Source organism: Sminthopsis crassicaudata, chromosome 1 (genome assembly GCF_048593235.1).
Source record: "Sminthopsis crassicaudata isolate SCR6 chromosome 1, ASM4859323v1, whole genome shotgun sequence".
In the NCBI taxonomy this organism is placed as follows: Eukaryota; Metazoa; Chordata; class Mammalia; order Dasyuromorphia; family Dasyuridae; genus Sminthopsis; species Sminthopsis crassicaudata.
In genome coordinates this window covers 481615283-481629741 of record NC_133617.1, presented here as the reverse complement: position 1 = coordinate 481629741, position 14459 = coordinate 481615283, and the positions used below count along the sequence as shown (strand labels likewise).

The window sequence follows — 14459 nt, the reverse complement described above, 5'->3', positions numbered from 1 at the left end:
ATCCTCAAATTGTGAGGAGGGAGAACCAAGCAAAATTCGGGGGTCAAAGGATTTAAAGCTGTAAGAGACCCTAGAGACCAGAGAATTCAACTCCGCAATTGAAATAAAAGTGGGTAAGGGAATTGTTTTTTGTGGCGTAGTGGGAAGAATGCTGGGCCTGCCGGCACCAGTTTGCAGAATTTTGAGAGTTGTGGCCGTATGGTCTATTCCATACGGGAACGATGCGCCCAGCACCACTGCCTCCGATGGGGAACTCATCCCTTGGCGGAGGAAGGGAGGGCAATAGGAGGGAATAGCCTATTTCTCTCTCAGAAAGATCCAATGATTGGTAAATTTCTTCTGACATCAAGCCTAAATAGTGACCTCTTTGAAATAACCATTCCTTCTGATGTTTGGGATCAAACAGCAAGTCTGATCTCTCACAAAGAGCAGAACTTGTCTTCCACAGATTGAAGTCCTTCCAGTATTTGAACAATAAATAGCTAGTTATGTCTCCTACTCTTCCTCTCCTCATACCCTTAGTCATTTCTTCCCCAGCGTAAATAACTCCAGATTCTTCGACTGATCCTCACAAAATCGTAGATTTAGAGCATGAAGTAATTTGGAGTTTATAAACCATCAAATTCATCTATAAAATAGATGAGGAAACTGAGGCAAATCAAAACTTGTCCAGCCGCACCTAGGGGATCGGAAGGCAAGCCCCCTGGCTCCAGAGTGAGCCCCTTTCCGACTTCATTCCTTAAACATATAATGCAATATTGCAGAAAATGAATGATTAGGGAAGAGAAGATACAAATGTAATTATCCCCTCTATTTCTAGAAACTCTGCCTCTCATGATGCAGCCCAGGATCACTATTAGCCCACTGATATTGAGCTTGGAAAACAAACTGTTACCTAATTATACTACTTTACATTTGTCCCTAATGAATTATACACCTAATATTGTAGTCTGGCAAAATCCTTTGGTGTCTTGGCTCTGTCTTGCAATGTATTAGGCATCCTTCCTATTTGATGTCAGCTGTAAATTTGACGAGCATCTTATCTCACCTATACCTTTATCAAAGTCATTGATAAAAATATTAAACGGCCAAGTACAGGTGTCTTGGTCTTGTATTTGGTAGATTTTGAGTCAAAATCTAGATTGCATCACTTAGGTGATCAATAGTAATCCACTTATCCTCTCTGAGCCTCACCTTTTTTCACCTGTAAAATCATAATACATGCACCTTCCTTTCTCATCTGGTACTTAAGAAGTCTTTTTAAAAATCACATATTAGATTGCAGCTGTGGAAATTTTTAAAACTGTTCACTAGAGCCAATGCTTATTTGGGAAAAAAAATCCTTCTGAAGAACCAACAAAAATGTTTTGGGTTTTTTTCTTTTTTTCATCCCAGTAGTTTTATGGGTTTGTCTGATTGAACAGGATTTCCTTCAGAACATAATAAAATGCAGTAACTTGTACCAAAAATATAACTTTGAAATATGATTTGAGACTTGTTCAGTTGTGTCCAATTCTTCATGACCCATGAACCATAGCACGTCAGGCTTTTCTTTCTTCCACTGTCTCCTTAACTGTGCAATCTCATATTCATTGCTTCCATAGTTATCTATCCACTTTGTCCCCTGCCAAGAGATATGACCAAGAATATCTAATTTCTAATTTTCATAACTGCTTGTTTATAGATCCTTGTATTTTAATGTGACAATGATTTACAAAAAAGTCATAATTATTTTATTATAATCTTGAAAGGAATATGAATAAGACATGATTTTATTAGTGTAGGAATTTACTAGATTAGGACAAGCCTACTAGCACAGGTCAACATCTTTTCTGCAATTTGTAATAGGTATGGTGCTAGTAAAGGGAACAGTGGAATTTGTATTCCAAGAACCTAAATTCAGATTTTGAGTCATTTGTGATCTGGGTCACCTTTACTAAATTGTTCAACTTTTCTGGGCTCTGAGTTTTCTCATATAAAATTTTGAGTTAAACTTTCTTTTCAGCTCTAAATCTATATTTCTCTGCTATGTACTAAATAGAATGAGGGTTTTTGAAGGCAGAGACTTATTTCTTAGTTTTCATCTCCAACACCCAGTGGAATGCCTTGCTTTTAGAAGTATATGACATGAATGTTTGTTGAATTGTTGAATAGAGGTGCTTAATCCAAGAAAAATCTGAAATTTTTACAAAATAGGAAATTTTTACAAAATAGGAAATGACCACTGGGTGGTGCAATTCAATTGTCAAAGGGACCCTCATTTGTATTAGAAGATAAAAGGTCTTGAGTTTAATTAACCCCATTCAACTGATTGGATTTAATGTGATCTCTCAAAATTTTTGACACTGTTGACACCTTCCTGATGTTCTCCATCTTCTGTGTTTTTGTGACCTAGTCCATTCCTGGTTCTCCTATGTAGCTGATCATTTCTACTTGACTTTCTCTATGCTGAATAATAATGTTTCTTATAGTTTACAAAATACACAACTTATTCTGAGGAAGTTTGGCTTTCTTACAAGGGCCCCTGTTCTGTCCCCAGGTATGTGGTTTGGACTCTCCAAATAGGGGCTTAGGTTCCCTTTTCTCACACTCATCTGCTTAATAAATCCCCTATCCTGGCACTCCCAGAGATGATTTACTTATATCTCAGGGTATGACTTGTATCTAGGTTTTGCCAAAAGTTGTAAAACTAATCAATTTATAAGACCTGGGTATGGAATAGGTAATTTATTACTATATATGCAAGAAATGCTAAACACATGGTAGAACAAAATTCAGTAACTTTAACTTTTATATGCTGTACAGTTAGCTGGAAAGGTAATACTCAAATATCATTAGAACATAAGTCATTCTGCAGGACTAATAGGTTTACATTTCTTCTTGGCATTGTCCAAACAAACTATTTTCAGTGTGTTTGCTGGTAAAACAGCCAGCTTGGGGCCAGTCCTTTTATCAGTGGACATGCCCTCCAAAGACTAAACCGTACTTGCTATTAGTCATCTCTAACTCCTGACAACACAGGACCTCCAGGACCAGAGAGACAGCTCTAAAAAAAAAAAAAAAAAAAAAAAAAAAAAAAAAAAGATTGATAAAACTAAAGTGAAACATGATTATTCAGTGTTCTCCAAAAAGAGCCCTCCCATTCTTGCCAAAGCTCCAGAAGTCATATTTAATGAAAGTAAATAAAAAGGACAACCTAAGTAATCTCAGCAAGGTTGTAGACTTTCACTGAGATATGTTTGTAGCCTCACCATAACTGGGATTCCTTTTTCAATGGGATTTGGAGAAGGGAGAGGTGAGTGGTCAGGCTGCTCCCTTTTATAATCTCCATTGAATTATGTCTAGCAATTCTGGCTACACAGTATAGCTGGAAACGCTCTCTGTCCTACCCCCTAATTATTGCCCCTCCATTTTCCATATAGTCATACAGTTCTAGAAATAACAATTGAATATATTCCATGGGGGGAAGGGATAGAGGGAGGCACACATACATTATCTTCTATGAACTTTTTAAATAGCCTTGTGAGATGAGAACTAGAGATATCTTCATTTAACAGATGAAGAATCTGATGTCTTTAGTCACATTATTAGTGACATCAGAAACAGAATTTGTTATATAGTGGAAATAGTGCTGAATCTGGGAGTCAGGACTAGGATCTGGATTAGAATCCTGCACTTGACACATACAAACTATATTATTTTTGGCAAGTCACTTCCTTCACTCTCCGGGCCTGTTTCTCTCACCTGTAAAATGAGTATAACAATAGTACTTGCCCCTCAGGGTTGTAAGGACCAAATAAAATAAGAGGATTTTTAAAAGAATTTTGAAAAAATGCTACATAAATAATTAGCTATTAAATAGAGGCTAGATTTCTATCTTCAGGAACATGCCTTAAACCAAAATCAATCTGATTATTATTGGCCACCATTAAAGCCCCATTTGGTCCTTGTGGGGTCATGATTAAGATTGAATGCAAGTAGCAACCATTTCTGTTTTGTCTGAAAACAGAGGCTCTTCTCCTAGATGTGAATTTTTTTGGGGGGGATTAGGTGAAATAGTTGATTTTTTGCCTCAGCTGCTACCTAGCCTTAATCACTGAATGGGTGTGGCCTCAGTCAAACTGAGACTCATTGAAGACCTAAGCTCAAAAAGGCCAATGTTTCCCTTTTCATCTAAGACTATCTCTATTCGTCCTGATGTAGATCTTGCCAGTGGACCCAGAAGGCCCTGGAGGGGAAAGTGTGGCAGGTGACCTTGCACAGACTTCCCTCACTTAAATCCAATTTACTTGAACATCATGGCATCACCAACCTGATGTCATGGTCCTCTTCCAGAATGAAGGATAAACAACAATCCAGACACCAAATACAGCAATCTATTCTCCACTCCATACTACTTCTCAACTTGGCACTATTTGTTTTGAAATTAATTTTATTGCTATATTTTTTGTATTATCTACATTTCTCAGTGTATTTGTTCTTCCTTCTCCTCCCATCTCTTAAAAGAAAAAAAAAAAAGTCCCACAAAACTAAGGTGGATGAATAGTCAGTATTTTCTACCGATAGCCCTCCACCTCTGCAAAATAAGAGTGGAAGGTGCCTTCTCATAACTCTTCTTTACAGTCATATTTGGTCATAAGGTTGAAGTATTCAGTTTCAATGGTTTATTGCTGCTGTTCTTTTCAATTTATATTGCTACAGTCATTGTGTATATTATTTTCTTGGTTGTACATTTTTCAGTTTGCATCCACTTATGTCTTCTCATATTTCTCTATATTTATCATATGGCAGCACTTTTTGGAAAGGCCTAAAGAACTGGAAACAAAAAAAAATGCCTGTTGATGGAGATATGGTTAAACAAATTATGAAACATGAGTATGACGAATTTCTATCCCTTTTGCCCATCTTTATTACTAACTTCTCAACTTGGCTTCTCTTTTATTGAGCTGCTAGCATTTTCAGAGCAGGGAAAATAGATATCCCTGATTTAATCCCATATTTATCAGAAAGTTTTAAGTATTTTCCCCTTAAATGAAATGCTTACTTTAGTAAATAAAAAATGCTTGGTTTTATACTTTGTAATATTAAAATATTCTATTCTTATTTTTAATTTTTAAGCATGTTACATTTTGTCAAAGGCTTATTCTGAATCTTAATATAATCATGTGGTTTTGGCTATTTTTGTTTTTTAATATGATGGTATTATTTTCCCAATGTTGAATTATCCTTGGATTCCTAGTATAAATCTAACCTGGTGAGAGTAAATGATTTTTTGACAAATTATTGATAGTCTTAAGATTTTATATAAAATTTTTGAATATTCATTAATGATATTGGTTTCTTAGAAAATAAGCCTTTCCCAACCAGCAAGGAAGGAAGGAAGGAATCCCCAGTCTTAAGTCACTTTCTCTGAATGATCTCAGTAAGATAGAATTTGCCCAGAATAGGACTCATGGCTCAGGTACTGTTGACATCATTGAGGTTATTTCATTTTCACTTCCTTAGAGAGGATGCTGCTTTCCCAGGGTCCTAATTCAGCTTCCCAAGGAATCATCTGCACTATTTCCCTCCTGTTCATCTCTCTTCCCCATTTTAGATGCACTGGGGCAAGAGATTCTGCCCTTCCTTCCCTTCAGCATTGGAAGTCTCATCTGTCAATCATGGTCTGCTCCTAGAAGTCCATGGCAGATCTAATCTCTTACAGATTGAGAGAAACACAATGAGATTTATAATCCAGACTAGCAGGCATCACCTCTGTGCATATCTTCTCTGTACCTCAAAAGACATTAAGACAGGGGCAAGTAGGTGGTGCAGTGGATAGAGCACCAGCCTTGAATTCAGGAGGACCCGAGTTCAAATCTAGCCTGAGACACTTAACACTTCCTAGCCCTGTGACCCTAGGCAAATCACTTAACCCCAGCCTCAGGGGAAAAAAAAAAAAAAAAAAGACATGACAGGAAAGAATGCCCTATTAGACAAGAATTGCTAGGAAAATAAGGAAACAATATAATAGAAATTTGATTTAGACCAACATCTTATACAAAATACCACAATAAACTAAAAATGGATATCTGAATATTAAAGGTCAAATCATTAAAAAAAATGATCAAGTAACTTTCAAATTAAAAAAAAAAGAGCTAAAAGATGAATTCTTACCCAAATAACATAATCAACAAAAATAAAGTGATAATATCAATTACATAAAATTGAAAACTTTTGTATGAACAAAATGGATGCAATTTGGATAAAATACAAAGGAAGTGACTGGGAAATATCTTTGTTACCAAATAACTTTTGGTAAAGGGCTGATATACAAGACTTATAGGCAACTAACAATATATAAGGCATTTCCCAATATTGTCAAAGTATATGAACCAACAGTTTTCAAGAAGATTTCAAATTATTAACAATTATATGAAAGAATGTTCCAAATCAGTAGATTTGTGCATAATAGATAACTGTGTATTATGAATAACTGTATAATAGAATAACTAACAAAGCTGGCCAATGAGGGCCCAATCCCTGGAACACTTACTCATTTGCCTGTTCTGTTAAGTTACTTGGAGCATTTATATTATCTCTTTGCCTTGTTTCAACCTAAAATATAGTTAAGTGTTAAGCCAGTAGACTGAGGAGATGAGATGCTTTGTGAAATTTACCAATTGGCTTTAAGGCTCTGAAATTCAGCTCAGCTGGATGAGGATAGATCCACAAGTTCTATCTGCTACCAGACCAACATGTGTATGTGAATGCATGGTGCCTATGTTTCTTTTTGTCTTTTTTGTGTTTACTCTTTCCAGGTCTTGGGTGATTAACTATCTGGAAATAAAGTTCAATGGGTTCTGACCTTGGAAGTTTTAAAAGTTTTAAAACTATCCAAAGTCTCAACAACAACCAGAGCTGATAACAGAAACCATTGGAAATGGGAACATTGGTTGAGTCCAGAGGAAGAACCAACCCTAAAAAGTAACATGCTTGATCCAGCTCAACAGTTGATTGACCAAGACATTGAGAAACCAGTTCTTAAAGGAGCTAGCCCAATTAAGCAAGGGAGTGTGATTCAATCATCAAAAAAATTAACATTGAGAAGCAAAACTTGGTGGAGACTCCAAGAAAGGAGAAAATTCCCAGTGTCTTACATATGTTCTGTACCTCTTCCTCATTTAGTGCTTTTTTAAAAATTGTGGACTAAATTACTTTTATCAAATGGAATATTGATGCTTTTTAATAAATTTTTTATTTTTTAAAATTAATGTTCTATTTTTTAATAACATGCAAAACCAAAATTTAACATTAATTTTTTTTAAATGTTGAGTTCCTGATGCTCAGTGAAATGAGAACCAGGAGATCATTGTATACTTCAACAACAATACTATATGATGATTAATTCTGATGGATGTGACCATTTTCAACAATGAGATGAACCAAATCAGTTCCAATAGAGCAGTAATGAACTGAACCAGCTATACCCAGCGAAAGAACTCTGGGAGATGTCTATGAACCACTACATAGAATTCCCAATCCCTCTATTTTTGTCTGCCTGCATTTTGGATTTCCTTCACAGGCTAATTATACACTATTTCAAAGTCCGATTCTTTTTGGACAGTAAAACAACTGTTTGGTCATGTATACATATATTGTATTTAATTTATACTTTAACATATTGAACATGTATTGGTCAACCTGCCATCTGGGGGGAGGGGAAAAATTAGAACAAAAGGTTTGGCAATTATCAATGTTGTAAAATTACCCATGCATATATCTGATAAATAAAAACTATTAAAAAAAAAAAAAACTGGCTTCCTATCCAACAATAAACTTCTACTTTTGCCAATTAAAAAAAAAATGTTGAGTTCCATTTCCTGCCCCCTTTCCCTCTTCTACTTAATCATTGAGAAAGCAAGCATTTTGATTTAGGTTATAGGTGATATATGTGAAGTTATACAAACAGTTCTACATTAGTCATATTGTGAAAGAAAACACAAAAACAGTACTTGCCCATAATTTCCAGAGATCTTATTTGTATGTTCAAGGAGAGAAGGTACCCCTAAGTTTGTGAAGATTATCTTGAAATATGTTCTTGGTAAAAATTCCTTTTATAATAGCTAATTAATATTCTCCAGTTATTCTAAATTGAAGGAAGCATAGTAGGAGGGGACTAAAAAAAAAAAAAGCATCAAAGATGAACACAAAAATCTTGAGGGGAACAGTAAACACTGCCTTCTGAAAACCCAATCTATTCATTCTATTTGGAGTTGGAAGAACATGACAATAATAATTGAAATGCAAGACAAAATAAAGAATTTCATCTTCTTGGAGTTCAAAGAGGACCTCAAAAAGGTTGGGGTTCTAGACTGGCATGGTAAAACACCTTTACTCAAAAGAATTTGCAGGCTTAGACCCATCTCCGAGACAAAGGGCAAAGTTTATTATAATTGTAATGCCAATTAATTAGTGGGCTTAGTTCCAAAAGAAGCTAGCAAAGAACCAGGGGCAAGAAGATAAATTTATAGGGAAAAATTGAGACCAGGTGCATCATGTCATTGATATGCTCATTTTAAGCTGAGGGGTACAGCTAAGGAGTAGTCTGGTTCTAACTTTGTGCACAGGTGTAATACCTATAATTCCCTGGGCAGAACTCCTGGGAGGACCTTCTGAATTTTTTTTTTAAGCTTTTTATTTTCAAAATATATGCATAGTTTTCAACATTCACTCTTGTAAAACCGTGTGTTCCAAACTTTTTTTTTTTCTCTCTCCCTTCCTTTTACCTGATCCCTCAGATGGTAAGTAATCCAATATATGTTAAACATATACAATTCTTCTAAACATATTTCCACAATTATCATGATGTACAAGAAAAATCAGATCAAAGAGGAAAAAAATGAGGAAGAAAACAAAATGCAAGCAAACATCAATTGAAAGAGTTTAAATACTATGTTGTGATCCATACTAAGTCCCCACAGTCCTCTCTCTGGGTGCAGATAGCTCTCTCCATCACAAGACCATTGGAATTGGACTGAATCACCTCAATGTTGAAAAGAGCCATGTCCATCAGAATTGATCATTGTATAATCTTCTTGTTGCTGTGTACAATGTCATCTTGGTTCTACTCACTTCACTTAGCATCAGTTCATGAAAGTCTCTCCAGGTCTTCTGAAATCAGTAGGATGCTGATTGTTTCTTATAGAACAATTATATTCCATAACATTCATGTACCATAACTTATTCGGCTATTCCCCAACTGATGGGCATCTACTCAGTTTCCAGTTCTTTGCCACTACAAAAAAGGCTGCCACAAATATTTTTGCATATGTCAGTCCTTTTCCCTTTTTTATGACCCAGTACATATATTGCTGGATCACAGGATATGGACAATTTGATAGCCCTTTGGGCATAGTTCCATATTGCTCCTGGAGGTGTGTTTTTAGGCCTGAAACATCACTAGGTCATGTGGCAGACATCCAATTTTGTTCTGTGGCTGCATTAACTTTAAGCATCTCATTATTGTTGCTCATTAGTCTCAGAAATTCTGTTATCACTCACCAATATGGTGATAATATGACAGTCAGCAGTATTTGTAGCCTGGTCATATAGAGTAAAGTGGGGCAGAATAACATGGGAAGAAATATATCATTTCCAACTACATCACTGCCAACGCCAAGTGGCCTTAAAGTTATTGTTACATCTTCCCTAGAAGTTTACCATATCAATTTCATATCAAGGAAACTGGGAAAATGACAAAAGGATGAGAAGTCAAAATTTGGAGAAGTTACGGAAAGATGGGAGAAATTAATACCCTGATGCCCTGCCATTGATGAAAATTGATACAATCAATGTGGGAAGAAAAAATTATATGAAGAAAGTGACTAAAATGTCCAGAAAGATACTTTGACCCAGAGAATCAATTCCTAAGCATATGTTCTAAAGAGGCCAATAATAAAAAGAAAGATCTCATTTGTATTAAAATATTTCTAGCAGCTCTTTTCTTTATATTCATAAAGAATTAACACAGAGTCAGTGCCTATCAATTGTAGGACTAAGCATCTTATGTTAAAGAAATATAATGGAATATTATTGTGCTATAAAACATGATGAATATGATCAAATAAAGAAGCATGGGAAGATATATGAACTGATGAAAAAATAAAATTAGCAAAAGCAAGAATTACCACTTTCCAAATATCTATGGCAGTATATTATGAAAAAAACAAAGCAATTGAAAATGAAGGTTGTGAAGTTACAAAGGCCAAGCTTGGTGCCCCTAAAGAGATATATGGTCATCTTTTTTTTTTTTTTTTTTTTCTTTTTGCAGAGCTAAAAGATTATGAATAAGGATGGTTAGTTTTGCCCAATTTTTTTTCACTTTTTTTTTTTAATTCTTCTAAGTGATAGCTTTTTTTCCTAAGTGACAGAAGGCCTGTCACTACTAAGAGGATGTATAGAAATGGTGATATAAAACAATATATAAAACAAAGATATACCTAGAGGACGGTTTCATGAAGAAAGTGGACTTGGCTTTGAAGAAAGTGAAGAATTGAATAGGCAGAATCCATTTGGAAAGGGCTGTTTAGTCTAGACATAGTTCACAGTATTACACAAAAAAATAGAGGCAAGACAGGATAGTTTGAGACGGAAGTATTAATGGTGACTTTGGAAAGAACATAAAATAAATAGAGATGTAAAGAGAAGCAAGGCTGGAATGTCAAGATGGAGGCAGAGTTTGAATACCAACCTGCATATGTATTTTATTCACCAAGCATAGGGAGCTGCTAAGTGATACAATCTACTCAAATACCCTCATTTTACCTTATTTTTAAAAGGCTTGTTGCCACTTAAAAATACATTTCATAATATTCTCTGCCCTTTAAGCTTTCTTATAATAAAATAGTAAATAAAGCTAATTGGTCAAGAAAGCAGTATCTATCTATCCATCTATCTATCTCTATCTCCATATATTTTCTACAATAAGCATGTATAATTCCTGCTCTATCTACTAACAGGAAGGAGTATTTCATAACTTTGCCTCTGGAATCAGTATTCTTTGCATTTAGCTAAGTTAAGCAGCCTATTGTTTTCATTTATTGTCATTGTGTAAACAGTATTCTAGTTGTGCTTACTTCGTTATTCACATCCATCTATATCTATGGGTTTCCAATTTATAGCTAGTTTTCTGACTACTGATTTGTTCATACAAATGTTTTTTATATAATAAAAATGTATGGGTTTTTGTGTGTGTGTGTGTGAGATTTGGTTAGGAAATCTCAACCTAGCCACAGATCTTTCAGTTATCTAATTATTGTGATGTTTCCTTCATCTTGTGGTCTTTTATCTATTAGGAGCTTTATTTTCTGCCAAACTACTTTCTAGTTTTCCAGCATTTCTTTTGTAATAAATTCTTTCTCCAATAGTTTGTGTGGGATTATTATGCTGTTTTCCTTTGCCTCCACATTTAGTTAGCTAGTCAATTCCACTGATTTATTTCTGAATAAATTCATTTTGGCATTTTCATTTGCTTTTTTCAATGTCAAAATTATTTTGTCCAATTCTATAAGGTAGTCCTTCAGTAATAAGACTCAATTAAATCTGTAAATTTTTATTGTGCATTTTTATTATATTAGTTCAGCATAGCCATGAACAATGAATATCTCTGTGTGCTTGTTGGTTTACTTCCAGGTGTTTGAGCATTTTGTAATTATTTTGTATAGATTTTTAAAAATGTTTCTCCTAGCTTCTACTATTAATAAACATATTTTGATATATGTTGATATACAAAAGAGCCACTGGTTTTCTTTATTTTTTTATTCTGCTTCTTTACTGAAATTATTGTTTTGATTTTGTTGTTGAATCTCTTGGACAGCTTAAGCAAATCAAGAAATTAGTAAACATTGATTAAAGGCTTCTTAGGTGCTACAGACTATGCTATTCTAAATATGCCATATTATTGACAAAGGTAATACTGCTTCTTCTCTTTTAGTATATATGTTTATATTAATATGAAATATTTAAATCTTAAAAATACAAATGCTATTATATTGAACATATCTTAAAATACTCAATATATATATGTATAAATGTTTTATAATATAAATAATATAAATGTTTTAGTGTATCATTTACATTACATCTTACACTACTTTTGTTGTGGTTCAGTCGTTTTTGACGATGACCCCATTTGTGGTTTTCTTGGATACTGGAGTGATTTGCCATTTCTTTCTGTAGATAAGGAAATGGAGGCAAACAGCCAATTACTTTGAACTCGGGTCTTCCCGGCTCCGGCCCCAGCCCCCCCTGACGGTGATAGCTAGCTGCTCATACGAGCTGCACGAAATAAGAACCCAATAGCTCCCATCATATCTGTGTGTGCTAGTCAGAGTGTCTCCCCGCTGCCCCGAAGAGCTGCAGCAGGAGTCGCAGAGGCCTGGGATCTGGGGCCATTCATAAGATGCCAGGTTCGTTCACGCATCCGGGGCCGCGGCCACTAGTGCTGACTTATGTGCTGGGGCCGGGCCTGGCCGGCTCCGGAGAAGACAGTGAGGCTGCCGCTTGGGCAGCTCCGTCTTACGTGAATCCAATTTAGGCGCAAGTGAAGACACCATCTCGCGATAGGACGCGTCCTCTTGGGAGAGGAAGACCCAACAAAGTGAACATATACATACTAGAAATACACAGACGTTACAACCTTTATACGTCAATCCGTCTGCCATATAAGCATACCTAACATACTTAATCGTGCCCCACAGTCCTTTCCCTCCTCCCTCTCACCTTTCTCTCCTTTTCCCCATTTTCCAGAACCCTAGTCAATGGACAGAACTAAGAGCACTTCCTCTTCCAGTTCAAGGCTGTAAACAGTGAGCGCGCTCTCAGTCCACCCAGCATCAACCACTTTGGCCTCCATCAGTTTCCTTTTACCCAGGGAGCCCTGCGGTTCTCCTCCGGGAAGTCGCTCTTTCCTTCCGGAGCTGTTGGAGGCGGGCTTGCTGGAGCTGCGTTGGGTACCTCCTTGCCGTTGTCATGGAGACAGTCCTCCGGAAGTGCCGGGACCGGCCCGGGTCGTGTGCGGTGGCCTGCAGCCTACGCGGCGGGCGGCGGGCGGCGGCGGCGGCGGCGGCTGGGGGTGGGGGGCATGGCGGGCATGTGGCGCTGGAGCCCACCGATTCCGTGAACCTCTTAGCGGGGAACCCGCCATTCCCGGCTCCCGAGAGCCCCCCACCCGGCCGCCGCTATGTTACAGGAAATCAGTGAGCAGGGCTCGGAAGCGGTAAGGGAAGGAAGCGGGCCCACCCCGAGGTGGCCTCTCCCACCGTGCTCAACGGCCACCCTCTGCTCCGCGTAGCGATGCACGGTGGGCCCACGAGGAGAATGGGTGCAGCGGGGCGGTCCCAGGCCCAGGGTTTAAATTCCGCCTCTTGATGCTTACTCCGTGCCTCCCTTGTGTGACCTCCCAGGCCGCCGTGCCCTCCTCGGTACTGTGCAGAGGGGAGAGCGGAGGAGCCCCGAGGGCCCTTCCAGAGTTTATAATGTCCCAGAAGTTTCACTGCAGTCGTAAACGCCTAAAGCTCTGCGTTACGCCACGAAAGCTTGGAGAGGCCGGAATCTTGTGGGACACGGTTTTATCTTTTATTTGGGCTTGGCAAAGGCAGTAGCTCTTTCGTTGCATCTATTCTCCCTTTGAAGTTATTTAAAAAAGAAAAAATTCCGAGCAGGACGGTACCTTGGGGATCCATTGGCCTATCCAAATCTTTATTTTCCAGAAGAGGACACTGGGGAGGGGGCGGGGTGAGAAGTGAACTTTCCCAAGGAAACATGGCAAAACCGAACCTTTCTGGTTCTCACTGAGAACCTGGCAGTCTTTCACCTCCTAGAATTTTACAACTGAAAGCGAACTGAGAGATCCTCTAGTGCCCGGATTCTAACCCAGTCCCTGCCTTCATCTTGTAAAAGGTGGCCAAGCCACCAAAAAAGTGTTAGAGCCCAACGTTTTAACCAGTTTTCGCTATACCAACACTGCCTCCTACTGCTGCTTTAATACTGCGTTAGTGCTCTCTTTTTTATAACTGTTTTGGATCTAGCCTATTCTCCTTGAGGTTAGAAATTGTATTTTAGGACTTTATTAATTTAGATTCTAAACTTTAGAGCACTAGAGAATGATCTAGCATTTAGAGAAGTTACTCCTAAACTTTTCCCTTCACTGTGAAGGTAAACATTTTACTCCTCAGTTTATCACTTTTGCTTCAATTTCCTTCTTTAATAATCTTGATCTTTAAGTTAAGTCTAACTCTCTACTATTCTCTCCTTCTAGGTCTTTATTCTCATGTCTTATGATTCTTACATCTTTGCCAAATCCCATCCTTAAATTACTTCTATCTTCTCTCTCCTCTGTACATTCTCCAGTTAGCTGCCAAAGTGGTCTTCCCAAACCACACATGATGCTGAGAAACTATGAGGTAGGGAGAGGGGGA

General features: G+C 37.3%; 1 protein-coding gene across 9 annotated transcripts in view; it reads left to right on the top strand.

Annotated features, from left to right (window-relative positions):
* Positions 1 to 14459, top strand: part of IQCE (IQ motif containing E) — a 100063-nt gene that overhangs the window by 1680 nt on the left and 83924 nt on the right. For 6 of the 9 annotated variants that reach the window (XM_074281186.1, XM_074281179.1, XM_074281180.1 and 3 more), the window contains exon 1: positions 13037 to 13258. The exons of 1 other annotated variant lie outside the window; for it this stretch is intronic. In XM_074281186.1, coding sequence (XP_074137287.1) covers positions 13223 to 13258 — 36 coding nt within the window. In that variant the 5' untranslated portion in view covers positions 13037 to 13222. Of the gene's footprint in view, positions 1 to 6; positions 114 to 13036; positions 13259 to 14459 lie in introns of those variants that run through there. 2 more of the 9 variants (XM_074281182.1, XM_074281184.1) reach the window with 2 other exon arrangements.